Source organism: Corylus avellana, chromosome 2 (genome assembly GCF_965113065.1).
Source record: "Corylus avellana chromosome 2, dhCorAvel1.hap1.2, whole genome shotgun sequence".
NCBI classification, from domain to species: Eukaryota; Viridiplantae; Streptophyta; class Magnoliopsida; order Fagales; family Betulaceae; genus Corylus; species Corylus avellana.
Window position 1 is genome coordinate 45,234,231 of NC_142491.1, and position 27,490 is coordinate 45,261,720.

At 36.1% G+C, this 27,490-nt stretch overlaps 4 protein-coding genes across 9 annotated transcripts; 2 read left to right on the top strand and 2 right to left on the bottom strand.

Annotated features, from left to right (window-relative positions):
* Window positions 1-736: 736 nt before the first annotated feature.
* On the bottom strand, window positions 737-3,108 carry LOC132190697 (uncharacterized). 3 transcript variants are annotated; one of them, XM_059605760.2, is made up of 7 exons: window positions 2,867-3,108; window positions 2,465-2,701; window positions 2,196-2,331; window positions 1,922-2,042; window positions 1,771-1,804; window positions 1,235-1,433; window positions 737-1,156 (listed from the first exon to the last, which is right to left on the bottom strand). In XM_059605760.2, the coding sequence occupies exons 2-7, from the start codon at window positions 2,669-2,671 to the stop codon at window positions 1,074-1,076; spliced, it is 780 nt and encodes a 259-aa protein (XP_059461743.1). In that variant the 5' UTR covers window positions 2,672-2,701; window positions 2,867-3,108; the 3' UTR covers window positions 737-1,073. The 3 variants fall into 3 exon arrangements, with proteins under 3 accessions (XP_059461743.1, XP_059461734.1, XP_059461727.1); XM_059605751.2 differs by having other exon boundaries at window positions 2,465-2,714; XM_059605744.2 differs by having other exon boundaries at window positions 2,465-2,894.
* Window positions 3,109-12,204: 9,096 nt separating this feature from the next.
* Window positions 12,205-13,050, top strand: LOC132167683 (uncharacterized). Its single transcript, XM_059578693.2, has one exon. The coding sequence runs from the start codon at window positions 12,359-12,361 to the stop codon at window positions 12,818-12,820; it is 462 nt and encodes a 153-aa protein (XP_059434676.2). The 5' UTR covers window positions 12,205-12,358; the 3' UTR covers window positions 12,821-13,050.
* Window positions 13,051-19,007: 5,957 nt separating this feature from the next.
* On the top strand, window positions 19,008-21,589 carry LOC132174964 (protein IQ-DOMAIN 17). Of its 2 annotated transcripts, none has more exons than XM_059586744.2 (5): window positions 19,008-19,452; window positions 19,547-19,876; window positions 20,015-20,254; window positions 20,331-20,489; window positions 20,595-21,589. In XM_059586744.2, exons 1-5 carry the CDS (start codon window positions 19,327-19,329, stop codon window positions 21,342-21,344), a joined length of 1,605 nt encoding a protein of 534 aa, XP_059442727.2. In that variant the 5' UTR covers window positions 19,008-19,326; the 3' UTR covers window positions 21,345-21,589. The 2 variants fall into 2 exon arrangements, with proteins under 2 accessions (XP_059442727.2, XP_059442735.2); XM_059586752.2 differs by having other exon boundaries at window positions 19,011-19,452; window positions 20,343-20,489.
* A 2,604-nt stretch (window positions 21,590-24,193) lies between these two features.
* On the bottom strand, window positions 24,194-27,031 carry GRF7 (growth-regulating factor 7). 3 transcript variants are annotated; one of them, XM_059586731.2, is made up of 5 exons: window positions 26,839-27,029; window positions 26,429-26,690; window positions 26,096-26,278; window positions 25,385-25,745; window positions 24,194-25,161 (listed from the first exon to the last, which is right to left on the bottom strand). In XM_059586731.2, the coding sequence occupies exons 2-5, from the start codon at window positions 26,658-26,660 to the stop codon at window positions 24,375-24,377; spliced, it is 1,563 nt and encodes a 520-aa protein (XP_059442714.2). In that variant the 5' UTR covers window positions 26,661-26,690; window positions 26,839-27,029; the 3' UTR covers window positions 24,194-24,374. The 3 variants fall into 3 exon arrangements, with proteins under 3 accessions (XP_059442714.2, XP_059442707.2, XP_059442698.2); XM_059586724.2 differs by having other exon boundaries at window positions 26,429-26,696; XM_059586715.2 differs by having other exon boundaries at window positions 26,429-27,031.
* Window positions 27,032-27,490: the final 459 nt, after the last annotated feature.

The window sequence follows — 27,490 nt, forward strand, 5'->3', positions numbered from 1 at the left end:
GATTTTGTTCATGCATACACGCTATGCAATAAATTAGGCATAACTTTTTACTACGCATCAAAATTGCGTATATGACCCAAATTGGGATAGCTTATTTAGGCCTCAAATTCTACTGTTTTCTCTTCCAAATCGGTGATTGAAGGCACCAAAAAAAGAAAAGAAAAAAGATTAGTGTTTTAGGGGGGATTTTAGATCTTGGTAATTGTTGGTAATTTTAGTTCTTGGTTAGCTATTTAAGATGGGCTTGTGGGCTAAATTGATATTCGAAGTTTAATAATAATTTATCATTTTCTAGAGAAGATTTACTCTGTGTGCACCTCGAACGCCTACTATTTTTTCCTCAATCTTAAATCTCTACGGCGTCAGTTTTTTGATAGTTGGATATTATTATGAAGATGCTGCTTGATGTTGGAAATGTTTGGATTTGTTGTGAAAGAGATGGAGTGTAGTACTTCTTTTTTTCCAGAGTTTGTAACGAATTATAAACAAAACTCGTACAAGTTTGATCACAAAAGGCCTACGCATGCCACTCCCTCATTGGATTCGGACAAACATACCAAATCCAAAAGGAAATTTCCAGAGCAGAAAAGGCGTCGAAGGAAAGTGACTGGAAAGAAACGTTTACGTGTGGAGAATTCCTTTGAACAAGACACCCTTAATTTGTCGGCCTTCAACTTACTGCTTACAGGATAAAATTGTATATTGAGTAAACTAACAAATATGAAGATCAGGGATGTGAAAGCAATATCCTGATGGAGATTATGGATCTAAAAATGTGTATTAAAATTAAATCTAGATACTTGTAGTAATCCATTGCAAGTCAAAAAGAAAAAAACACTAGACTGACATGCAAAATGCCTGTGTAATGAACTATATCTAGTGTCTTCTATGCTTGTTTACTTTTTCCCAGCAAACCCACCTGCTCAGGAATGTTGGAAACGAATATATAATGAAAAACTGTTCCTTTCTTTAATCTGCTATGATCTATGATCCTTTGTAATCCTTTCTGCTTTTTTTTTTTTTTCTATTGGACTCTTCTACTCTTGTAACGTAATAACTTTCTGTCATTCAAATTATGCTGATGAATTCTGTTCAGAGGCTGTTTCTGTTCCTGGCACTCCTGCGGCAGCAATTGCTGCTGGGGGGCCTGGTATTGCTGCATTCATGAATAAGAGTGGTTTCAAGAAAATTTAAGTCATCATAAAATTATGCAGTAGAAGTTAAGAGACTCAACCAGTTGCAGTGGTAGATGGGGAAACTGATGACGTGGGAGGCAAATAAGGATGTTGTGTTGTTTTGGGGATTTGCAGAGGACTTTCATGTCCATATTGGGCATGGAAGGGATAGTAATTATAGGCTTCAGGAGACCCGGCTGCTACAAAGGCGTAATAAGATGGCAACTGTTGGCCACCACCATATGCATTGTAATAGTTCTGCACAAACACCAGTAAATTCAAATGAAAAAAGTTGTCATCAGGCAGTGTATTGATTATAAATCAAAAGTTGCTGTGATCAAGAATTTGTCAATATTGTGCAAGAATCAAGATACAACTGCTGCCTGCCATATACATTCTCTTGTATATTTTCTGTGTGCTAGAACGATGCCCTACATTGAATTACTTATAATAAAAAAAAAAAAAAAAAATTCATCAACATTATCAATTTTGAATTATATGTCTCAATGACTGCTAAGTCAAGAATTTGTGAGCAAGAGTGAAAAGTTAAAAGCTTTTTCAGGAAAGATGAAAAATGAAAAATAAAAAAACTAACCATCGGAAACATGTCTTGTGGGTAATAAGGATACCTGAATGTTGAAGGTAAAACATTTAGAAGACAATAAGTGGCTAAAAATTATGCAGATACATATAATTAATTATGAAAAAGAAAGTAATTTTTCTGTTCCTTGAATCTATTTGTTTACCCATATGCTGATTGTGGGAATGCGTAGTGGGGAACATGTTGATGAAAATATGTAGAGGTGGTGGTGCCTTGATAAGGAACTGGAGCCATGGTTCTAAAAGATGATCTGAATTTCTCCATTCCTGCAATTTTTTATTTTTTATTTTGCAGGCAGTAATAATAACAAATAAATAAGAATATCAATATATATATACAATGAATTTGATGATCTAGGTCAAATATTAAACTATTATCACATAACATATGAGAAATAAAATTATTCAAAATTTTCCAACCTCGTTGAGGAGTGGTACTTGGGTAGTTTTTTTGTGCCCCTAAGGCTGCAAGGTTACAATTTGCTGTTCTTCCATCAATATGAGGAGACTTGTCCTGACAAGCTCTAATGGCTGATTCCGGATCCTTAAAGGTTACCTAAGAAACACAAATCAATCAATCAAATGAGAGATTAATTAATTAAAAGCCACCCACATATGATTAATACTTTTAGATCATACTATATATAGAATTATAGAAAGAACATGTATCAAGTTGGTCTGCTGCTTACAAAGCCATAGCCTTTTGATCTTCCTGAATTTTTGTCAAGGATGACAACAGCCTCTTGAATCTCTCCAAACTGCTCAAAATAACGCTGCAAGCTATCCCTTTGAGTCTGCCAAGCCAATCCTCCAACAAAGATCTTGGTGCGGGTTGTGTCGCCTACATGTGCGGCATTGTTTGCACCCACCATCTTGTTCTGCCTTTGTTGAGACATGAATACCAAAAAAATATACAAAAGCCTCTGCTGCAGACAACCTCTTCCGCCAATAAACCACCGAAAATTCGGATTAAAACCAAAGCCAAAATAGAGTTGACAAAGGCAGAGGATGTCAGAGAGAACCGCTTGATGACAAATATGACTAGGATTGAACCAATCAATCAAATAAGTTAGACACCAGAATTTTCTCACCAATATCTGCTCTTTGCTTCTTCTTCTTCTTCTATCTCTTTAATTTGTAGCAAAAAAACCTTCTAGAATTCTACAGTCACGTCCCCTCAGATTCCACAAGAGAGATGCCCTCAACAAGAAACACTCATGATCAGATCAATGCTATTTACAAGGCTGGAAAACATATATAGGAGATTAAAAAACCAAAGGAAACCAGCCAGAAGAGAAAAGATCAAAAAGGAGACAAGAAGAAATTAAATTAATAAGAAAGGTGCAAGTGGGGCAATGACAAAAGGTACAAGTATGCAAGAAATTTCCAATAAAAAATCAAAAGACTTTATATTTCCATAATTATTTTTCTGCCATATCAATGCTTTTCCAAACTTTTAATGGGTCCAAAGATACGTGTGCCTTGCTGTATTCAACTTTCTCTATCTCCTCCTTTTCCTCATCTGTTTACTATAAGTTAATATATTCATATATTCGTTTTCTTTATATTATAAAATCGTTTCTCTTAGCACCACATAAATTATTGCACGTAATAAATAATATATTATATATTATGCTTGGAATATAGGTTTGATGTGGTGACATTTTGTGGGATTTGGACCACTAAGAGAAAGAAGGAAGATTCATTGACCGTCTGCTTAAAACTATCATGATTGAACAGCTGCACACACTAGGAACGTGCATGCGATTTGGTTTTGCTGTGTGAGACAAGCATTTTCTTGCTATTTTACCCTTCAAATCCTTGTTTTGGTGCATAATATATGAATAGAATACTTTCACTTCTGTTTAGATTTGTATTTGTCTTCAAGAAGGCTCGTCTTCAAGGAGGTTCAATCGACTGAAAATCACGTCTCATGAAGCAAAAATCATTAGCAGAGGTGGAACTAGGATTTATATTATGGGGGGAAGAACTTACCTGAATATATGACTACATAGATACATATAATATCTCTCTATATGTGTATTTGTGTATGTTTATTTAAAATAAATAGAGATAAGTCTTAAATTTAATTTCATAGTAAATTAATTGTAAGTTATTATTGCATACAAAAGTTATGTTTTAAAATAAATTAAAAAGATCTATAGGATTAAAAAAGAAGAAGGTACATTTAGTGTGAACTTTTTCTCTTAACGAGATCACTCAGAGCTCCCATAAATATTAGAGTCAAGCCAAAATAATGTTGCGAACCGAAAGTCATTAATTAAATAGGGGCATTTTCAATTTTTTAAAGCTGAAAGAGTGGACAAAACTAAAAGAAAATTTTAAAAGTGGGCAAAAATATAATTTTGGAGGGACAAAACTAAAGAAACTTTTTAAAAAGGGGCAAAAATATAATTTTGAGGGGATAAATTTATAAAAAATTATATTTTAATAACATTTTAAAAATATTTGGGGGGACCTGCTCCGCCCCTAGTCATTAGATCGACCTCTTCTTCCCTCTTTTCTTCTCCTTGTGTGAACATGTAAGAAAAAAAAAATTAATATAGTATCTTTGTTTTGTTTTGTTTTAATTCCTTGCATTGAATAAAGTAACAGCTCTTCATATGACTCCTATTCAATTTAATTGACTCCTACCTACACCTATTTTTCACACTTTTTTTTTTTTTGAAATATATTATACTCATTCATGGATAAAAGTCGCGAGCCTAAAGCTCTTACAAATAGAGCAAAAAGATCTTAAGTAAATCATAGCCTAAAGATACAGTCATTAATAACAGACCAAATCAACCATAACACAGCATCCGCTAACCTATGACTAATAATCAGGTTTAAAAATCAGATCTGCATCAAATAGACACCATCTAATGCATAGGTAGCGCTTATTCCGCGTTCTTGAGAGCAAAACCCCCAAACCGATACTCATCCTCCTCGACCCAAAGGCCAAGATAAAGTTTACATCCACAACCTAAGGGTTTGGACCAGTAATAACAGGCAGCAACAAAACAGGAGGAGATAGCCTTATTACAAGCAAAAAGAAAAAACCATACAGGAAAATAAAGGGAATAGTAAAACAAATGCAGGAAAAGAAATTACAGAAAAACAAAACTACAGGAAAATAAATGCGAAAAACACACAAAGCGGGTCACGGTAGCCGGAGGAGGCCGATCGCGAGCTGGCCGAAAACTGTCACGGAAGGTGGCACAAAAAGCTTGGCGCGGGAGGGGCACGTGAAAAGACCCGACAACGAGCGGTGAGCAGCGAAGCGGGAGCGGAAGAAATCGGCGGCACACACAAACAAACAGGGAGAAGGAGAGTTTGAGTGAAAACCCCCAAAAGCAATACCCACCGAGAGAGAACACAAGAACAACAAAACAAAAAACACCAAAGACAGAAACAAGCCTAAAAACAAATACCGGGAAGCAAAGAAGCAAAATCAAAGAACGAAATATATTTTTCACACTTATTTTACACTGATTGACACAATATATTTTAAGTAATGACTTTTCATGTAAGTCACTTAAAAAGAATCAAAAAAAAAAAAAAACACTTAAAACACGTCAAATTAGTGGGTATAAAATGGGTGCAAAGAATAAGATCACTCTTTATGTAGTCATGCAAAGTTGATATAGAGCCTGTTTGAGATTGCATTTAAGAAATAGAGCTTTTAAGAGCTTTTGGGCAAAAGTTTAATTTTTAAGCTTTTGTTAGCTTTTTGACTATTTTTAGGCTTTTTGGACGATTAAAAGCGCTTTTAATTTTCTTACCAAACGAGTATTTTTTTCTTTAAGCGAACTTTTTGAGTATTAAAAGCACTTTTAGGCTCATCAAATGCACCCAAACATGCCCTTAGCCTGTTTGGGATTGACCTAATAAGTTTAAAAAATACTTTTAGTACTTAAAAAGTTACAAAAAAAGCTTATTTATCTCACCCAAAACTCTAAAAATACTTTTTATTTTATTTTTATTTTATTTATTTTTAATTTTTAACTTTAAAATGGGTCAAAACATACTTTTGAAAAAAGCTTAAAAGTGAAGTTTTTTTTTTTTTTTTTTTTGGTTAAATTCACTTTACCACCATAAAGTTTCAGAAATTTTTCAATTTAAACCCCAATGTTTAAAAATTGGTAATGTACCCCTCTAATGTTTTAAAATTTTTCAATTCAGACCTTCCGTTACTAATTTCCGTCAAATTTAACAAAAAATATTACGTAATTATCCTAAATGTTTTTTTTTTTAAAATTTCCGTCCAATTAGACGGAAATTAGTAATGAAGAGTTTGAATTGAAAGTTTTTGAAACATTATGGGGGTACATTGCCAATTTTTAAACATTGGGGTTCGAATTAAAAAATCCCTAAAACTTCATGAGGTGAAGTAAACTTAACCCTTTTTTTTTTCTTCTAAAAGTTATTTTTTACTTTAAAAGCTATATTGCTCAGTATTGCAATCTCATATATGCTCTTAAGCGCTTAGCTCAAGAGGTGCATTAACTTTTATAGCGATGGACTTGTTAATTTTTTTTTTTTTATAAAAAAAAAAAATCAGTTTATCAATCTTTTCATGATCATGAGAAAAAACTTGAACACTACATTCAGCAGGTACAATGGATATAATTTTGATTAACACGATATAATTTTGTGTTAACTCTGCACGCAGTTTCTTCTCTTTATAAAAAATAATAATGACGATATTTTATAAGATATTTTAGCACTAATTATTCTTAATTTTTTTTTCCTGAGTAAGAATATTCCTTTTGAAAAAAAAATACAAGAATTATATATATGAAGGATATTAAAATATGATGAATCAAAAGGCACGTGCTCCAAATAAGGGTTTGTTTGAGATTGCGTTTGAGGGGATTAAAAGTGTTTTTAACACTCAAAAAATCCGTTTGAAGAAAAAAGTATTTATTTGGTCAAAAAAATTAAAAGCGCTTTTAAGGGTCCAAAAAATATAAAAATGATCAAAACGTACTTTTAGCAAAAGCTTAAAAATGAAGCTTTTGCCCAAAAGTTTTTTTTGACTTAAAAGTTCTATTTTTTAAACGCAATCCCAAATAAACTCTAAGTATGAGCTTATAACATAAAACTTCATTTTTTTTTTTTCTTGAGCAAACTTAACCTTTTTTATTGGAGGATAGAAATTTCAAACAATTTTATTGTTTGGATTATTAGCAATTTGGACGGTAAATATGAGAGAGCTAATATGAGGCCCACATGTCTAAACAAATTTTGGGCTACCCACTTACCTGATTGGATAATTAGGGCTCATAAGAACTATTTCACATTTGGGCATGGACCTATTATGAAAAATGGTCATATTTATCAAATTTAGATGGATTTAGGATTATGTTCAATATATGGATCCTATTCTTTCAAATAAGTAATCATGCCAAGGTGTGATGGTGCGTATATGGGCCTAATACAAAAGGGGAATTCTATTTATCAAATTATTAATGGATTTGAGATTGTGTTGGATGGATTAACTCGTCTTACTCTTCAAACTAATACTCCTCTTAAAATTTTTCTCATGATGCTTTTTTGTGCATAAAGTGGAGGCCATTATTACTGTGAAATAGCAAATTTTCTAGATCTTACAATTGGGGTGACGGCGTCCAAATTATAGTCAACAAAAAAGGACAGGTGGATCACACACTCTAGACTGTTCGAAATAGGTGGGCTCACAATCCCTTTGTCTAGACGGTTCGAATTACACTGCAATTTGAACACCTTAATTAGCAATTCTCTTCCCTTAATATGGGTATTACTCAGCCATTACTTCTCTTTTTTTTTTTTTTTGTTTTACTCGGCCATTACTTATGGTGAGAAAAATGAAAAGGGAATTTAGCAATGCAATTGGGCCTCACCACCAAGAAATATTGTCTCAAACCTGTTGGGTCAGCTATGACTTGAGCCCATATCACATGCTCATGTGAAACAGAGCCCAGATCCGTAGACAAACTCCAAAATCAGTCTTTAATTCCGAACCAATATCACTAGTTTGACCAATATTTTTTAATAACCCAATTTTGAATCTAACTAACCAGTTTATGAATTGAATATATATAATCTTGAGAATCAACGATGGGTTTCATATATAACCATGGGCCTAAAGAGACAACCGCATGGCATATATGGGCCTTGTCGTAAGATTAAAGAGAAGGAGCCCAGTAGGTCAGGAGTTAAGTTCTTTAATCATTAATTTCCAAATACACTCTCATGCTCCACTATGTTTGGCAATTTCCTTTCACATAGATTATTATATTGGAGAATTGGGGATAGTATCAAGATCATTAGATAGTTGATTATGGCACTTGGAGAAAAAAAATAAAAGGAAAATTATCTCAAAAGTTCTTGAATTTTGTTCCTGTAATAAATAAGGATAAGAGTTTTTAATTTTGTCAATTTTAAATGTTTGAGTTTTAAGCTTTGTATTCGTACAACTTTTTTACAAATTTTGAGACGTGTCGTGATTGACATATGAACAATTCACATGCGTCAACGTGTCAAAAAAAAAAAAAAAATTATATGTCTAACATTTTTCGGATGGACACCAGCTGGCAAAACAGGTACCTAGCAACTTATGCATGTAACTATTCTTTATAACATCTAGATAAACCTTATTATAAAAAAACATGCATAGGATAAATGGGTCATAAACAAGTCATGGCAGGTACCTATTTTGCCAATTCTGCTGACCACGACACCACCCTCTATCCTTGCATAGAGGTGATGAAAGTTAGAGTTCAAAAAATGTCATTATTTCAAACGTTGCTAATTGAACATTTTTTTGTAGCTAGTGGTGGAGTTCTAGTATCCACCACCTTTTTTGCAAGGTAGAGGGCGGCAGCAGAAGTGGAGATCTATCTCCACCCTCTCTTTTTCTTCCTTTGTATTTTTTTTCTTCTAAATTTATAAGCTTGTTGGGTATAATTATGTGTATAATATGATAACATGAATCTAAATACACGTGACATGTTTTGTTTGGGCGAAAGTGGAGAAGATGATAATCGGTAAGTCTTCCATTAAAATTTGAATGGAAAATATGATGGAACGACTTATATGTCATAAAATCAAAAGTATTGCATTTTATTGTCAAAATTATAAATTCATACCTTTATTTTTCACATTAAAAAAACCTTGAAAACTTTTTAGACGAGAAATGACAATACAATAAAGAGAAATGCTATTTTGCTTTCTCTCAATATATTCAACTGATGTGTAATGTTAAATCTACTCTTGAATTTGTTTTTCTTTTAATTAAGATTGATTTAATAATGAATTGAGCATGACACGTCGACGAAATATACTAAAAAAAAAAATGCAAAACAACATTTTTCGGTCATTAAAGTTCATATTATATGTGATTTTAAGCCTAAATGAATAGCAATTATGGTGTTGAAATCATCCACGTGTAAAGGAGCTCCTTGTCCTTTAAGGTGAGGAAGGGGAAGAGTTGTCTTAACATAGCCATACAAGAGAAGGAAAAGTGTTCTTCTAACAACCCATTAAAATCGACCCCATGCCTTACTCTAGAACTGCCATTCCCCTAACAACCCATTACATACCTTTTACTGGAGCCCTAAACAAGACAAAAGAACAACACACACAACAAGACGTGTTTGCCTGTTGCTTTATGTTTGAACTCTTTTTAAGGAATGAAATAGAAATAAATGTCACTTTGACCCAAAATAAATAAATCAAAAGTTTAAAGTAGTGTGGACTGTTAAAAAGGTAGCAACAAAATCAACAGTTTCCAAGCTGTGACCAATGGCCATGGATTCATTGAACCAACAACTATTGTAAGTCTGTGATTCGTCAACTCTCCTGGAATGAGAGATGGAGGCTCATGGTAATAGTTTGTGCACCACTAGTGCCTTTCTACAAACATAGGGTCCCACACTTCTTTTTTTTTTTTTTTTTTTTTGTTGGAAACCCACTTAATTTCTACTTCTTCTTTTTTAACACGACATTTGGAGAAATATTTTATAATTAATTGTTTGAATTGCGTGAAGAAAGGGTTATTAGAGGCAAGTGGCTGTAGCAACCGCCGCCCTAATAAAACTATCTAAATTACCTATAACTTAGGCAATTAATTACTACTAATCTTAATTTGTTAAGAATTGAATAACAAAACCTAATGGCAACCCGTGTACGAATCTCTTTTATGGTGGTCATGTTGTCTTAATGGGCTGAGTCATTTACTTGACTAATTTTCTCCACTTTGAATAGAAGAAGAAAAAAAAAACAAAAAACAAAACCTAATTTGCCTTCTATACAAGAAATCCTAGTTTGTTAAGGATTGAATAACAAAATATAATTGCAACCCGTGTACGAAACTCATTTATGGTAGCTACAGTTTTTTCAATGGATTGAATCATTTATTTGACCAATTTGCAATTGCCTTCTTTATTTTTTATTTTCTCATTTTTTTTTCCTTCTCCGCTTTGAATCGAAGAAGAAAAAAACAAAACAAAAAGAAAAACAAAACTAATTTGCCTTCTATCTCCCTAAGCCACTCACTCAACTCCCACGGGCCCTCCATGGCGTAGGGTCAATGCTTAACTCATAACCGGCTAGCAGACAGAGTCGTCTTATGTACAACCAACGGAAGACGACGATGTAGCTGTCTTATTACTTGCCTTATGGTCCTCACCTAGTCCCTATAATAAATTGGTCTTATCATATATATTCCAAAATTGTATAAATCCAATTCCAATTTATCTTAAGTGCTATAGTTTTTTTAACGATCTAAATTTAATCTCAAGTTTTTTTTTCGACGGTTAAAAAAAAAAACAAAAAAAACCCTAAAATACATTTCAAAAGCCCTTGGCCAGGGCTAGAAATGGCCAATTGGGGTTTAGGTACACTGGATTTGGATGTGTTGGACTGAAGAGGCTTGGGAAGGCAGTAATTCCAAAAGAATTATAATTAGAGGTCAACTTGTTGTGGAATTAGGAAATCTTTGGCTTGTGATTTCACCATTCTTTTTCCAAGATATGTGATAAGGAGATTCTCTCAGTGGAGGTTCCATTAATTAACATCTACGAGCACTTAGACAAGTAGATTTGCTTGCTACTGAGTGAAGGTTTAGTGGGTTAGCAACAAATATTTAATAATTATTTACTGTATTCAATGCAGATTCGACATAGTGCTACTTTGATTTTGTATTTGTATTTTCATAATCGTTTTATTAGATTAATTGTTTATGCCAATTTGAATTGGTTTAGCACTTATTCCACATGCAAGTGGGATATCAAATCAATTAATTTATAACTTAATATTTCTTTATTTAAAATATTTATTTGAAATGAGAAATGAATAATAACAAGATTAAGTTTGGACTTTCTAATATTATATTAAATCATCGTTTATCCCAAAAAATTTACGTTAATAAGAAAGAATGAGCTGCATATATGATGGAAAGGGATGTCGCACCAGGATTCCGATTCTTTAATTTTTTGAAGTTCGGACAAAAAAATTCTAGAAAATCCCGATCCATTTTTCCTATCAAATCCTGCAAAGCTCTTTCAGCTGATTATGATCTGTGAGAGGCACTGCTCAACCAACAAGCAGATCACCTGATGAAAACCTAAACCATCTCCCAATGGGACCTAAACCATAATGAGTCAACTGCACCTCAGCATGAAAAATCAACGCAAAAGCTAGGCCTTATCATACAACTACCCGATCGAATCAACTCAAGTGCACCCCTGTAGAGATATATATATTAGTTTTAAGGAATGGAGTAGAAAGCAAACTATTGGAGTTGGGGAAAGAGTACTTAAGCCCCACTATAAAAGCTTATCTTATTTTTCTACCCCTTCATTACCAGGAAGGCACCAAACAAGTTTTAGGGTTATGATCATTCTTTTGACAGATCAACCAAAACCATAAAGATGATGTAAGTACACAGAACAAGAAAAAAAATAAATTAAAAAGAGATCAAGGGTCTCTATATATAATAATAAGATATTAATATTTATATATGGACAAACCTTTTTACCCTTCAAGATATTCAAAATTGGCCCATGCCCCATAATGACAAAACTTTAGATTAGTCTAAAGTGCTGCCTAACCTGTAATGCTAGGCCACTTGCACAGTGATGGAGTTCATTTACAGCAAAGGGGGTCCATGTGACACAGACAACAGGGCCTCTAGTTGTATAAATATACAGAGCTTAAGGCCAGCAGTAGCTAAACGATGACAATAAGCCACCTTCCCACTAACCGACCTATCTTGCATGCGTGTTGACAATTTCATCTTCTTCCCCTTTCTTTACACACAATTTATATCTCGCTGCCTCTTTCCTTTGCCTTCAATTTCACAATTAATACTTTTTCTTTTCTTTTCTATTCTTTTTTTTGTCACAGAAAGATAGTTTTCTACCGCTCCACTCCACACAAAACAAACCCATCTTTTCTTTTTCCCTTTTCCCTTCCCCACATCCAATTAAAAATAAATAAAAGAACCCCATCTTTTCCTTCATTAATATATAAATACCGTGTTGCCTCTGCTCCACGCTCATAAAACCTCAACTGCATCTCTCTCTTTCTAAAGCAAAATGGGGAATTGCGTTGCTCCTAGTAAACCCAGTAAAGGACTCTGCATCACAGATGTTGCAGCAAAGCGTGAGAGAGTTTTACAGGTTGTGAAGATGGATGGAAAGGTTTTGGAGTTCAGCACGCCAACCACTGTTAAGGATATCTTGGTGAACTTCTCCGGCACAGGAATTGGTTTATCCAAGGAAGCTTCGGAGCATCTCCCACCCAACTATGAATTGAAGATGGGAAAAGTCTACTACATGCTTCCTGCAGATATTTCATCCACACCTCATGACGACGTCGATATTGGTGTAAAGAGGATTAAGATTGTTATAACGAAACAACAGCTGCAAGATTTATTGACAAAGCAGATATCAGTTGAAGATGTACTGTTGGGGCTCGAGAAACAAACGTGTGATTCTCTTGATTCCCCGAAAAATTGGAAGCCGAAGCTTGAATCCATCCCCGAAGGAAGCGAGTAAAGTTTTCAGTAGTTATTAGATATGTATACAGTAGTAGCATTTTGTCTCATGACCATGTTCTTCCTTCACTGAAATATAAACATGGAAACATGCAGAAAAAAACAATGAATGGTTTTTGTCATATAAGATACAAGGAAGTACTCACAGTAGTTGTTCTTATCGATCCACTTCTTGCTCAACATGTTTATTTGTGTTAAATCTTGTATAAAAAATAGGGGCTGGTTTGTTTTGATCTTTGTGGTGTTGTTAGGTTTATGTTTGGTTGTAAGCAAGAGACAAGTTGATAATTAACAATTAAACCCTACTACAAAGTGGTTGCTATGGGCTTTTTCCTAATTCCCTTGGATCACTTAAAAAAAAGAAAGGAGTTTCATCCTCAACATGTGATTGTTAAAATATTGGTATAGACTTAGAGATTAAAAACTCAACAAAACCATTTTGCATGATCTGTAGGAAAGTTTGGCGCTTATCAGTGCTTAGGACTATTCAGAGTGGTAAATTAAACGTAGGTGTCTAACACCAAATTACCTGTAAGTAAATGAATATGTTAAGTAGTTGCTTTGTTTAGAAGATGGTCAAGTGTATCACATGATTCACATCCTTTTTTGTCCCCCCTGTTATAACTAATAATCTGTTAACATTATATTAAGTGCTTAACGTTATTGAAGTACAATCTTAAATATTTGTATATAAACTCTTGAATTCTCTCTCTTATAAGCTATTTTTTAAATGATAAATTTTACCACAAATTTATATCATTTGATTTTAAAGTGAATTGGCTCGGACCCGGAGTATGAGATAATTTTATTCTAAGCTTGCTTTGGGACAATTATTCCTTAACATGATACTGAAAAACATTCAATCGTGAGAATTGAAGGGGTTGCAATAGACCCGTTTAAGGATATTTGAACATTTCAATGATCTACAAAGCCATAAAGGGATCGCAAGAGGTTGATAGCATGGACAACATGGAGAGTGACGTGGACAAGAATTGAAATAAAGAGCAGGTGAAGATACCCATCTCCTCTCTCTCATCACGGAAGAGTTCTGTTACTTCCCCTTTTTGGAGTGTTGGGCGTGACTTTTCAACCATAACGTGTGGCTTCAATTTTTTCTACTGGGTTTTGGACTTATATCGGGAGTGCTTTTGGCAGCCGACTTTAACTCATTATAATGTCGGTACTCTTCACACTCATTTATTATATTTGTTTTATATTAGTTTAATTTAAATGATTTTTATTTTTATTTTTTTAATAGTTGATATTAAAAATCACTTAAAAACATGAATTAGGATAATTTCTAATTAGTTATATTTGATAGATATTTTTGTCTTATCAAAAAGTAAAAAAACAAAAATACCCTTCAAATATAATTAACAGGTCAAAGAGGGTCTAGGGTCTTGTTCTTTAAAACACATCATGCCAACTAATATAAAATAAATGTGATAATTAAATAGCTGTTGGACACCAATATAAAATGAATGTATTTTTTTTGTCATAAAAAGCTTTGATTTTTCTTACTGAACACTAATTATTTTTCAGATGAGATCGTCAAAAGTCTGATCCAACAGTAACTATGGGCGAAACTACCCCTAGCTTTGAGAGGTCACTCGTCCCCTCAAAATTTTTAAATCTCTCTAAATTCTAAGTTTTTTTATGAGTTGTGCCCTTCAATATATATATATATTTTGCCTTCGTTTTTATTTTGGTCCTCCTATCATCTAAAATCCTAGTTCTACTCCCGAGAGTAGCGTTGCTCGGCTTGAAATATGTGTTTTTGCTCCGATTGAGATAATTTTTTCGTGATTGTATCTACCCGTGGATGTACCTACATTGAGAGATTGAACCATACATAAATCGTAGTGTTCTTGTGTGTAATTGTTGTCTTATTTATCGTAATTATGGTCTTTTGCAGTACAAGGAGTTATCATGAGAACTTTAGTTGTTCATGAGTTTGATCATTTCCTGATTGTCATTTTGTGTAACTAGTGTAGATTACATTATGGGTATATATGGATGAGCAGGATGCAGCAAGAGTCTTAAACTAACCTCAAAATAAACATTTGTGTAAACTATGGTTTTCTACCGTCATCTATCCTAATAGCAATCCAAATTGTAAAACATGTTAGAATATTAATTAAAATAATTAAGTAAATTATTATTTTTATCAATTTAAAGTTGTGAGATAACATGATATAAAAATATTAGTCCATTATTTCTAGCAGCTGACACATATATAGTCTTCTTTGGAGACAATGTGTCCAATGTATATAACTGTGAAACAACTGCAACATGCTTTGTTCTTTGGCTTATTGTATGACATTTAGATTTAAATCTATCTTTCTTTACATTTGTTGATGATAGTATATCACTCTTTCAACAACAAAGCATATATAGGAAACATATCTGACAAAGTTCAACCTAATTCTGGGGTTGGGTTTTCAATGGCATAAAGAACAATTGGTCTGTCACAATCATCAGACTAGCTTGCTTTTTCTTTTCCATGATTTTCTTCTTTACCTTGTCTTTTCTGTTTCTCCTCATTTCTCAGCTTCTATTCTCCTTTATCTGTTTAAAGAGATTTTATTTTATTTTACTATTATTATTATTATTATTATTATTTTTTAAGTTCATATAATCTTTTGTAGTCTCTTTGATCTTTATGCTTTGCTTATGACCAAAGTCATTTCATACTCCCAAGCGTTGTTTTTGTCATTTCCAAGCACGTACTATGGCAGAAAATTAAATGATAAAAATGAGCTTTAATGAAATATTTAAGATGATTTGACCGCTCCCAAATTAAGGGTTTGTTTGGTAATGGGGATGGGGATGGGGATGGGCCAAATACCGTTTATCACAATTTTTTTAAAAAATTAACATCAAAACATTTTAACTTTTTCACTTTTAATATCAAATCATTCACTTTTTATTATTATTCAAATAAAAAAATCACTACAAAACAAAACTTTTTTCACTTTTCCATACCACTTTATCATTTTTTTTTTATACCAAACATTCTTACATTTTATCACATCAATCTACATCAACTACAGTGTTTAGGCCATCCCATTTGTCAAACACCCCCTAATTTTTCAGGCGTGCGGTTAAACCACTCTCTTGAACCAATTAACGAGGTAGTACATTGAATTGGGATTGTTAGATTAGTGGGGAGGATTTGAGGCAAAGTAGGGAAAGTTTGCAGAAGGGTCTTGAAAGTTTGTGTGAAAGTTTTGGACCCATTAATTGTCACCACCCAAAAAAGACATTTCGTTTCCCATTCTTTCAGGGAAAGCTCTATATGTTATGCTTGTACGTGGAAGAAACTAGGTTTGAAATTTGACCCTTGTGATTTGTATTATTTTCAAATCATTCCCTAATCTAAAACATGCACAGGCGCCCTAATGGTAGGGCTAGGACTTACAGCCCAAGACTCAGTGGCCAAAGTGGTAATTTTCTTGCTGCACGTAGTCTGTCTCTTGATTTTCAAACTAAGCCAACAGTGGCCAAAGTTCTAACAGAGTTGAATGCTATTATTTTATGCAAGGATTTGGGTTATAATAATATCATCTTTGAGGGTGACTCCTTGCAAGCTATCAAGGCTATTACTTCAGAGGGTTTACGTTTGTGTAGCCATTGGCAATTTATAGATTGTATTCAATGAGAGCTGTTTTTGTTGGAGAACGCCAATTTTATGCATGTAATAAGGGTTGTCAATAAAGCTGTGCACACGCTAGCACAATTGGCTACCATCTATGTCATTGTGTCTACTTACTTGGAGAATGCCCCACCTAGTATAAGTGATATTGTAAGGAGAGAGAAATTTTTTATGCTTGTGTGATCTTTTGATGATTTTTTTGAGGTAATGAATATTTATAATATTCCTTAAAAAATAAAAATAAAAATTATAGTTAGTTATATTGAAATGATAAATATCCTTCAAATAATTATATCAAACACTAAAACATGTATATTTAATACATTAAAGCCTATTTAATCTCGAGTGCAACATGAATATGCACTGTAGTAGAGTTGTGAACGCAGAGGTAATTTTACAATCGATTCCTCGCCGATCCATATTTGATCTACGTAGGGACGGAGGTCTATTTGCATTTTCGATAGGGGCGGAGGTCCTCCTCCGTAGGGGCGGAGGTCCATTTGCTTTGCTTATAGGCACAAACCAGGCAAAAATAACCTCCATTAAAAAAAAGTCGGTGGTAAAAAAAAAATGAAAAACGAAAAAGCCCATTTTCGCCTCCGCCACCTCTCATCGTACCCTGTTGGACCAAAGTGCAACAATAAATGAGAAGAAAAAACCAAAAAACATTAAATGCGGGCAGGATTCAATGTGGCCCAATCTAATTAAAGCTTGCCTACGGTGCGTGCAGTCAGTGGTATCAATTGTCATTGTTGCACAAGGTGGACGTAGGTGAAAAATTCAGGTTTATATTATTATTATTATTATATAATGACGTGTCAAAATTTGGGCACACGTGAAAACCTCTCAAAAGTATGAAGAAGTAACTTTATTTGGCATCCCTGATAGAAAGAAAGCAAGAGAATCCTATACACTTTTGACTGGTCCACCCAGTGGGGACTACCCATATCTTTCAACAATAAAATTACAAGGTAAAATTCCTTTTAACAGCCAATCCCAACGTGGCACCTTCCAAGAGCACTTCCCTAGCTGCCTTGCATTACTAAAATAACCCTGAAATTTGCATGCTTCTTTGTTCTTTCCCATTGGAGGATCTCTAAATATAAACATCATCCGTGTCTCTTCCCCCACAAATCCCCAAAAGAACACAATTGTCTTTTTTTTTTTTTTTAATTATTTAATTATTATTATTATTTTATTATCTTTTTTAAGAACACTTTCAATTAAAATAAAAAAGAAAACAAAGAACATGAGAACCAAAGCACCAGAGGGGGAGGTGGATCTTTGCCACTACAAATGAGGACAAAAGAGAGGGGAGAAAAGTAAGTGGGAATGCAGTCAGAGTAAATTCTAACCGCGGCCCAATAAACTACATGGTGAGCGCTGTGTATCTTTTGAGCCATTCAAGAGAAGGAGGTTTGGATGATAGAGATGTAATATGAGATAATGTCTACAATCTTCCAGTCTTGAGCCATGATAACCACAAGAGGGTCCCCTTCTAGAGAAAATTTCTAAAGCTTCAAATCTAACGCCAAAGAGGGGGCAAGATGGGCTGCTAGAGCCTCGCCATAAGTTGGATCACATGGAGGGTTTATTTGAAATACAGCCTTGATGATAAGACCATTGGAGTCCGACTGATAAGACCATTGGAGTCCGGGCAATCCCTACGCTTAGGCTGAAAAATAACACAAGTGTCTATTAAGCACTCATTAGTCTAGCTAAAATAGTTATTCTTGCTAGCTTTGTAGCAAAGTATTCTTGCTAAGTTGTTATTGCGCTGAACAAATTTGCTGAGTACTATAGTTCAACAATGTATAATTTATGTTAATAAAAAATTAATTTGATTATGTATTTATTGTTAGAATAGTGAAAATAAATAAATAAATAATCTTTTAAATGTTGAGCCTAATGAATAGTAATAGTAAAAGTTGATAGTTAAAATATTGAGCAAATGTAAATGCTTCGAAAAAGTGGGTACTTTTTTTTTTTTTCCTGAGCAAAAAGGTAAGGGGGCGACCAACTATGGCTACTCTACTTGGACGTGACCATAGTAGTACCTACCCACTGAGAATTGCTCAGGAAGGATCTAGACAACAAAAAACCGCAGACGCTCTCTCAAGACCAATTGAGTCATAACCTAATACAGCTTCACAAAAGGATCAATAAAATTCAAGGTGGCTAACACTAATAAAGAGCGAGAGATTTTTATTGCGGGATTCGAGCTCGCTCCCTAGTGCGTGCCTAATCACATGAGGATTGCCTTGATATCATTGAACCACCACTTATTGTGGTAAAAAAATGGGTTATTAAAATAGAAAACAAATATATATATATATATATATATATATATATTCTTTAACTAAACTTTATATAAAAATTTACTTAACAATGCTCTAGTTACGCGTGAAGCCATGAAAATTCCCTAGTTGTTTTTACAGAAACATAAAAGAGCAAAAGCTTCAAAAGCCCCCCCCTATCTTCTGCTCCTGCTTTCATCAGTCTCGAGAGTAGTCCCTCTCTTTCATGTTGTCTCTTACTGTCTGACATAAAACTCCAGACAGTGTTTACCATGCCACAAAAAACACTCAATTCTTTTAGCATTATATAGTGCAAATGTTGCCGTTGGATTTTATATAATGGAGGGTCTGCTCCCACATACATGGGCTAGCTAGCAAAACCAACTTGGAGACTACATTATTTGTTTCTTTCCCCTCATTCATAGTTCTGTGCCTTCTGCATTTAAAGATGCCAACTACTCAAACAGAAGAGCTCCTGTAAAGTAAAGAAAATCTCCAGAGTCTTGTAATTGCAGCAGGTTGCTTTTGCCTTAGATGTAGCAGGATTTTTTTTTCATGGGGAAGACTGGGGGAAGCTCGTGGTTGACTGCTGTTAAAAGGGCTTTCAGGTCTCCTACTAAGGAGAATGAGAAGAGAAGCAGTAGAAGGAGAGAAGAAAATGAGCAGGAGGAAGAAGAAAAGGTACAAACGTGTGTAATTAATTTCCTCCAACGCTTTGTTCATTATCATCATCTTGTTTTTTGTGTACGTGAAATGTGTTTCTGGGTTTGTGCAGAAGAGAGGGAAGAGAAGATGGATTTTCCGGAAGCCTTCGAATCAGGAAACGATTGTGGAACACTGCGAAGCAAGGACCATAACCGCTACAGCTAACATGAAAGCAAGAACTAGTTCTGTGACGACTGTGGCAACCGATCCTGTTTTTGAGGCTGCTGATGCTGAGCAAAGACATGCCATTGCAGTAGCCATGGCAACCGCAGCTGCTGCTCATGCGGCTGTAGCAACAGCCCAAGCAGCTGTAGAGGTTGTACGGCTCACCAGGCCTCCCATCTTTGGGAGAGAACACTTTGCTGCTGTTGTCATTCAGACTGCCTTCAGAGGCTATCTGGTCGGTAATTTTTATACTGTTATACAATTGGAACGAGGTGAAAGTAAAAATTGACTTCTTTTCACCCACGTCATTTCAAAAATGCAATGCTGTTATATGCAAAAGTAGTTTGATTGACTAATGGTTGTGGTTATGAAGGCAAGGAGAGCTCTTCGGGCACTGAAAGGGCTGGTGAAGCTGCAGGCCCTGGTAAGAGGCCACAACGTTCGAAAGCGAGCAAATATGACTCTCAGATGCATGCAGGCTCTGATTCGAGTCCAAGCTCGTGTATGTGAACAACGTAAGAAGAGGCTTTCAACAGAAGGAAGCGTAGGTTCCTCCATTAATAGTGAACCGAATAGCTTGTGGGGATCATATTTTGCTGAAATCAAGTCCATGGTACTAAGAAATTAAATTAGTTTTAAGATATCTTATATTAAGTTTTAGCTGCCCATATTTTGATTTAGTTGTTAAGCTTTCTTTGCAGTCTAGAGATGAAAGTTGCGTTGCTGATGATTGGATCCACTGGGATGAGCACCCACAAACAATAGAGGACATTCAAGCCATGTTACAAAGAGCAAAGGAAGCTGCCTTGAAAAGGGAAAATGCCCTGGCCAATGCCTTCTCTCACCAGGTTTTGCTCTCTTTTGTTTAACTTTCACATTTTCCCCAATCTTCTTTACTGCACTAGTAATTAGTAACCTCATTGCTACAATTTTCTGCAATGTTTGCATCAAAGATGTGGAGAACTGGTAGGGACCCAATTGCATGTGAGGAAGAGGTAGAAGAGATGCCTAATTGGCTTGAAAGGAAGCAGTGGGAGAGCAAAGGCAGAGTTTCATGCGATCAAAGAGAACCCATAAAAACAGTTGAGATCGACACCTATAGACCTTACTCCTACTCACATAGATCACATAATCAACATCACTGCTTCCAACCACACAGACCCAGTTCATTCTCTGTGGCCTCTCCTGTCCATAGAACTCAAAACAATCTCACCCACCATTCACCAATCACACCATCCCCGTACAGGACAAGGCATCTCCAAGTGCATTCTTCCAGTCCTCGATGCTTAAAAGAAGAGAGGGACCACCCAGTGCCTTGCCTAGGCTCCCCATACAACTATGGAATGGGAATGAGTGGTGGTGCTGCTGCCACCGCAGCATTGCCAAACTACATGGCTGCCACTGCATCTGCCAAGGCTCGGTTTCGGTCACAAAGTGCACCAAGGCAGAGGCCTTCAACCCCAGAAAGAGAAAAGACGGGGTCGGCAAAAAAACGCCTATCATTCCCAGCTCCTGACCAATGTGTTGGTCTTGGCAATGGTGGCACTTCTGATTATAACTCAAACAGCCCAAGCTACAAGAACATTCATGGAGGCCATCTTGGAATGGAGCAGAGGTCAAACATGTCATCTTGTTGCACAGAGAGCCTTGGCGATGAAGTATCTCCCCCTTTAACCAATGATCTTAGGAGGTTCTTGAGGTGAGAAAATTCTGTAAATGAAACAGATGGTCATGGCAAAGTGAATGCATTGTCTACTTAAAAGTCAGAACCGGAGGTAGATGAAGTATAAATGTGAGAGGAGCATGTTGAATGAGAATGTATGATTGGAGACATAAAAATCACTGTCATTAATGGAGTTCATCAGACAATCTCATTACTCTTTCTTAAAAGGAAAATTGAATTATCCGTGTTGGCCTCCACGGCATTAAACTATCTTGTTTTGTATTATTCTGCTCCTGCTAAGTACTCTGCAATTTAAGCCTCCAAACTAGCCAGATGCAGCTACCCAGCAAATGGGCTCAACACCACCCCCCAGCTAACCAAAACAGAGGTTTTTAGCACATAGAAGACAAAATAGAAAAAACCAAGGCTATAGAAAAAGAGAAACCTACAAACTCAGGGCCTCGAATATGCTACATTAGGCTTAAATCAATTCCCTAATGACCTTTCTTCACAACCATACTCTCAAAAGCAGATCAGATACATTCTTTTCATATTGTATTGTTTTTTTTTTCTAATTTTCATATTGTATTGTTGATTTCTTGCTATAGTGGAGGGAGTACTTTTTGAAGCATATCTTTAACCATGATTCACAGAGATTCTTCCTATGAAATTGTGTCCACCTTTATTCAATAAAAGTGAGAACCAAGGCAGATGTTGACAGGATCTAGATGTTCTCCATAAACCAGACTCCAAGCAGAAGAGACATCCAAGAAGATCCCTCAACAAATTTGAAAGTGGAATGAGAGTGACGCTTAAGAAATTGCATAAGTTATTCATCAAAATAAATAATTTTTTTTTTTTAAAAAAAAAATTGCTTAATTTAGACCTCCAACTTAATATGCATCCTTCTCCACCCTTAATCATCTCTACCAAAGGTGATAACTTTTACGGAGGTTAGAAGAAAAACAATGCATCTCTTCATGCATGATGGTCTATGAATTTTGGAGGTTGGAGGAAGAATTACATTTCATTAACTGACATTCGTTCTCTTTGTTTTCCTTCTAGATTTCTACACTTACTCGATTTGGACTTATCCTTCCAAACACTTGCATTCCATTTTCTACATAGTTCCTTTATTGGTATTAGAGACAAGCTATGGAGAAGACAGAGAATAGAGTAGAGTTTGAGATTGTTCTGTAAGAGATAAACAAGACCATCAATCGACAAGTTTTGAGTTTGGCTTCACCAGTGACTTTTTACAATCTTGACCAGATAGCCAAATCAGAGGAATAGCCTTCAATTATCATCGTGGGTGGTCTGAAATATACTGGGAACGTAGAGACTTAGAGAAAAAGGTATCTACTAGAAAATGCATACCGAGTCATCACCGCTGCTCGCTGGTCCAACCAAATTGCTTGAACCAAGATTTGGTAATTTTGGTCATTTAGGCCCGTTTCAGCCTCAATTTGGACTGTTTCAAAACCTAATATCATATAGTATAGAATTCTGATATTAGAATAGTTTAGAATTCTGACAAATGATAATCTAAAACGTTGACAAGTTTGATGTTGACAAGTAGCAACTTAGTCTTATATAGTGCAAGACTGTTGCATGACTGCATCAATAGGCTTCATCACAAAATGTCTAGCTTATCATGAACAACACTGGAGCCTTTGATTATACTAGGAAATGTGCAGACCGCAACATCATTTTCCACTTGCAAACTCACATTCTATTCACATATAGGTATAGCTATACCATAATAATGCTCTGAAATCTGAACAGAGTTTTCATGTCCCTCTCACTTTGTGAACAGTTGAGGGGAACAGCGAAAGTATAAAACTCATCCACACTTTACATGGCTTTCGCATAACAACTAAGTCAACTAATTATGAAATCAATGAATAAACATTTTCATTTCCCAAATATTTATTCTCGGGCATATTTGAATTTCTAGCAATTTGTAACTCAAACCACAAACGTGAGAAAGTATTTATAAGACCCATATGTCCAAACAAGTAAATAAACAACTCAAAACTTATTTGAACAGGTAAATTCTATATTAAGCCCCTCACATTTGTATCTTGAGTATAAACCAACACCCCACCCAACAAAAAAAAAAACAAATAGGCCAAAAAATGTTTAACCATACTTAGCCCTGCATAACAGAACAGTAAGCTCTTTGTATTTGGTAGCACCCACAATCTCAGGAACTGGTGGCTTTGATGCATATGGGGTAGATCTATATGTACAGAAGGATGGGTTCCCCATGTACCCCAATGACAATGAGAAATGCTGCACACTAATCTAAATTACATGGAACTATGGACCTAACCTGTTTGTAGCAAAGGCCATTTGATCAACCTGTCTGTACCGAACAAACAAACTGTATTCTGTTCTGTGCTGCCGGATAGAACCGATTGATGGATGAGTACCCTTTTTGTACTGCTAATATTAGGCTCGTAAGCATCAGCTGGGTGATGCATTGCTCCATAGTTATCGAATCTGACAAAATAAGACACGCACATCAACATAAAGACCCTTTTTGACAAAATCTTAGTGTTGCATTTTATGTTTGGCGTGAGTATAAAATTATATAAGTATAAAATTATATAAATTAACTTTAACTGGACTTACCTTTTGATTGTAATGGTTTAAATTCGTATTGTATATTTATTGAACTCGTGAATCGTGTTAAAAATTGCTAGTCTTCCCGCTGCCAGAACCACGGTTATTGCTCCAATATTCAGCAGAAGGTACTAGGGATTGACATCATCAATTTCATGTGACCATATGTACTTTAAAGGAAGGTCGGGCTAAAAAAAAAAAAAAAAAAGACAACGAAAGGCTAGTAGATCAAATACATGCCTCCATCAATGGTCAACAGAGTCAACACAAACCACAACTCCAGACAGATTCTCATTTGACCTTAAAAAAACAGAGTTCAATATCCCACAAAGCTAATTCCAGATACACAACTGATTATCCAAACTAAGATCACAATGAAACTAAGAGAACAATAACTGTAATTCATCATGTTCATTCAAGAAGATCACGGTGCCAATTTGCTCTAATTCAACCACGGCAAAGCGATCTCAGGATTGGCCCTTGAACTCCCAAGGTTTGGGCTGCTATTACCACTACTATCAGAGAATGAAGCAAATGTTTTCTGAAGCACCCCAGAGGGTGATGAGACCATGATTGCTGGAGAACTACTTGAATCGCCGTTCCCGGCAATTGGAGTTGACGGCTCGGATGCCGCCCCGGCGGTGGTTGCAACCGTGCTTGGCCTTAACACCTCAGCTAAAGGCCCACCTGGTGCGGGAGCAACTGAAGCAGCAGGGGTGAGCCAGCTTAAGAGATGGGATTTGCTACCACCACTTTCATTGTTTCGATCCCTTTCAATTTGGCCTAAGCCCATGTGGATCTGACCAATTTCTTCTCCAATGGAGTTGCTGCCACCCATTGATAGAGTGAGTGAAGAGGGTGAGAGCCCGTCCGATGAGACAGAGCACATGGCACTAGAGTTGGCTATGTTCTCCTCTGTTACTGCATTAGACCATGCATCAATAAAACCCCTTGTGGTTCCCGTGTTAGGCTCTTGATGATTAGAAACCATATCTGGGTTGAGGAACAAACAACAGTCTTTGTTCCGTGGATCTTCACAGCTGCTGAAATACGTATATGAATTCACATTCAGGGGGTCCTCTGAGTAATTTTGTTTGAAGGCAGAGGCATTGGCGTTATAGAACGAGGGCCCATAGCTTAATTCCATTTTATTTTGCATCAGAGATTGCCATTGTTGGACAGTTGTAGCCATTGGAACAGGTTCTCCTTTCAACATCCAGTCCAAGCTCCTTAAAAACGCAAACACAACCATATCAGGACCCAAGAATACCCATCTAAGATTTCCACAATAATATTACCCATTTCACAATTATTTGGCTTCAACAACTTAAATTTCACCCACCTATTCAAAACAACAAGTACTTGCCAATATCTTAAATTCTTTTCCCTGTTCTTTTCCAAAACATTCCCACCAACCAACCAGACTCGTAAAAGGGAAAAAATTATACCCACCTTGGTTCTTTTTGGGATGCAACGGAGACAACAGTAGGCTGATGGTGGTACGGCTGACCGGAAGTAGGTCCAAGAAACTGAGATGAAAAGGCACTAGTATTGATTGTGGGGTTAGAAACAGGGGGAGTAGGAAGAGGCTGATAATCTTCACGGCGGGACCTCTTGATGTTGTCGTTGTTGGCATGAACTTCCACAGGCTTTCTTGAACGGGGACGGCCTCTGTGCAAGTGGCGCTCACAGTACTTGTAATCAGGCGCCACATCTCTGGAGCATCTCCATTTCTTCCCATCTGTTCTCTTGCACCTCCCTGGCTCTGGATCTGTACTGCTCGACAGCCTCAGCTTCAGACCACTGCTAACCACTGTCCACAAAGCATAGTTTTAGTGTAGAATCTCAAAGAAATGGCAGGAAAAGAAAGCAACCCATCATGAAAAGATTGCAGGTGTGTATAACAAAAGGCACAAACTTTAACACGCACATACAACACACTAAGCAAACCCACATCAAACAGCCACAAACACACATCAAATGGCAAAAAACAGATAAGAAACAGGTAGCATATTGTGTGTTTGTGTGCGTGTCTGTGTGTGTGAAGAGAGAGAATTAGACCCACATCAGATCAGTTAAAAAAGGAGAAGAAAATAGTAGCCCATCATAAAAGTAAGCAGAGATTGAAGAACAAAAAGTCAACAAGAGTTGAGGGGTCATTACAGGGAGAGTGGGAAGCAGCAGGGTCTGAGGAAGTCCTGCTAACGGGAATGAGGAGCTCAGGAGGAACAGGAACAGCAGCCATCATGTACTTGTATATCATGGCTTGTCTCTCAAGCTCTTTCCACTGTGTATTTGTAAAAGGAAACCCCAAAGATGATGTCGTTGTTGTTGTTGCCATCCTCCCTGTTTACACACACCACCAAAAACACAACACTAATCCTCATTCCTCAATATTGCCTCAGACAAAACTACCTTTACTCTCTCTCTCTCTCTCTCTAATTAATTAATATAACTTTGCAATGACTTTGAAAAGAAAAAGAAAGAAACACAGACCTGGGGACTTGGAGGCGGTCTGAAGAGCTGTAGTGGGAGAAATGTCAAAAGGCTGCACAGCTCTTACAATTGTACCTGCACTTGTAACAGCGGCACCAGAACAAGAAGCAACAACATGGTATGCATCGTTAGTTATAGCCCTGTCGTTACACGTGGGACCATCACCATCGCCAACCCAACTCTCAGATGATGATGGAAACGGACGGTGCTGATTTCCATCATCATGACCCATAATCGCCTTGCTAGTAAACGCGTCAAGGCCCTGCAGCTTCACACCAAACTTGGGAAAATCACATCTATTTTCTTTTGCTTCCTTGTCAAAAACGTTAAAGCTATCCATAGTCATGATAATAAAACGCACCACTTTCCAGAAATAGAAAAACCAGAGTTTAGAGCCTTAGACGACCCACCTTCTTTTGTTTTCTGCTGCTAGAGCTTAATTTCTAATAGGCCACCACATGACCCATATCTCATATTTTAATACAAATCTCTCTCTCTCTCTCTCTCTCGGTTGAGTAATGGTATTGTGTTTGTGGGGTTGATGTGAGATTTATGGGTCTCGAGTAGTGGGTTGCCGCCATTCTCGGCCTTTGCTTTGCTTCCATGCTTCCAACATTCGCACCATGCTAGCTAGTAGACAAATTACCAAAAGCGACTACTTTCTTCCCCTCTATCTCTCTCATCATTATTGTGGCATCTATCGTTTTCTGCATGTAAAGCTAAACCCCGTACTAAATCCTCCACTGCCCATATCATTTTGGGAAATGACCATTAGGGCACCCCACCCCCACCCCCACCCCCGACGACCTTTTCCACAGCGGAATAGCCACCCCTAATACGTAGGAGGCACTTGGGAAAATGGCTCAAAGTTTCACACTTGCACTCCATCATAACTTGCTAAAAGGAGTCGATGCACATGTGCTTAGGAAAGTGAGTACCAATTTTCCTCGCTGGACATAATAATAGAAGGATGTTGGTTGTTTCTTCCTTGATCCACTCAAATATTTTTCCAAATAAAAATAGAATTTGATTTGTAAGTTAGTTGAGACGGTGACACCAATT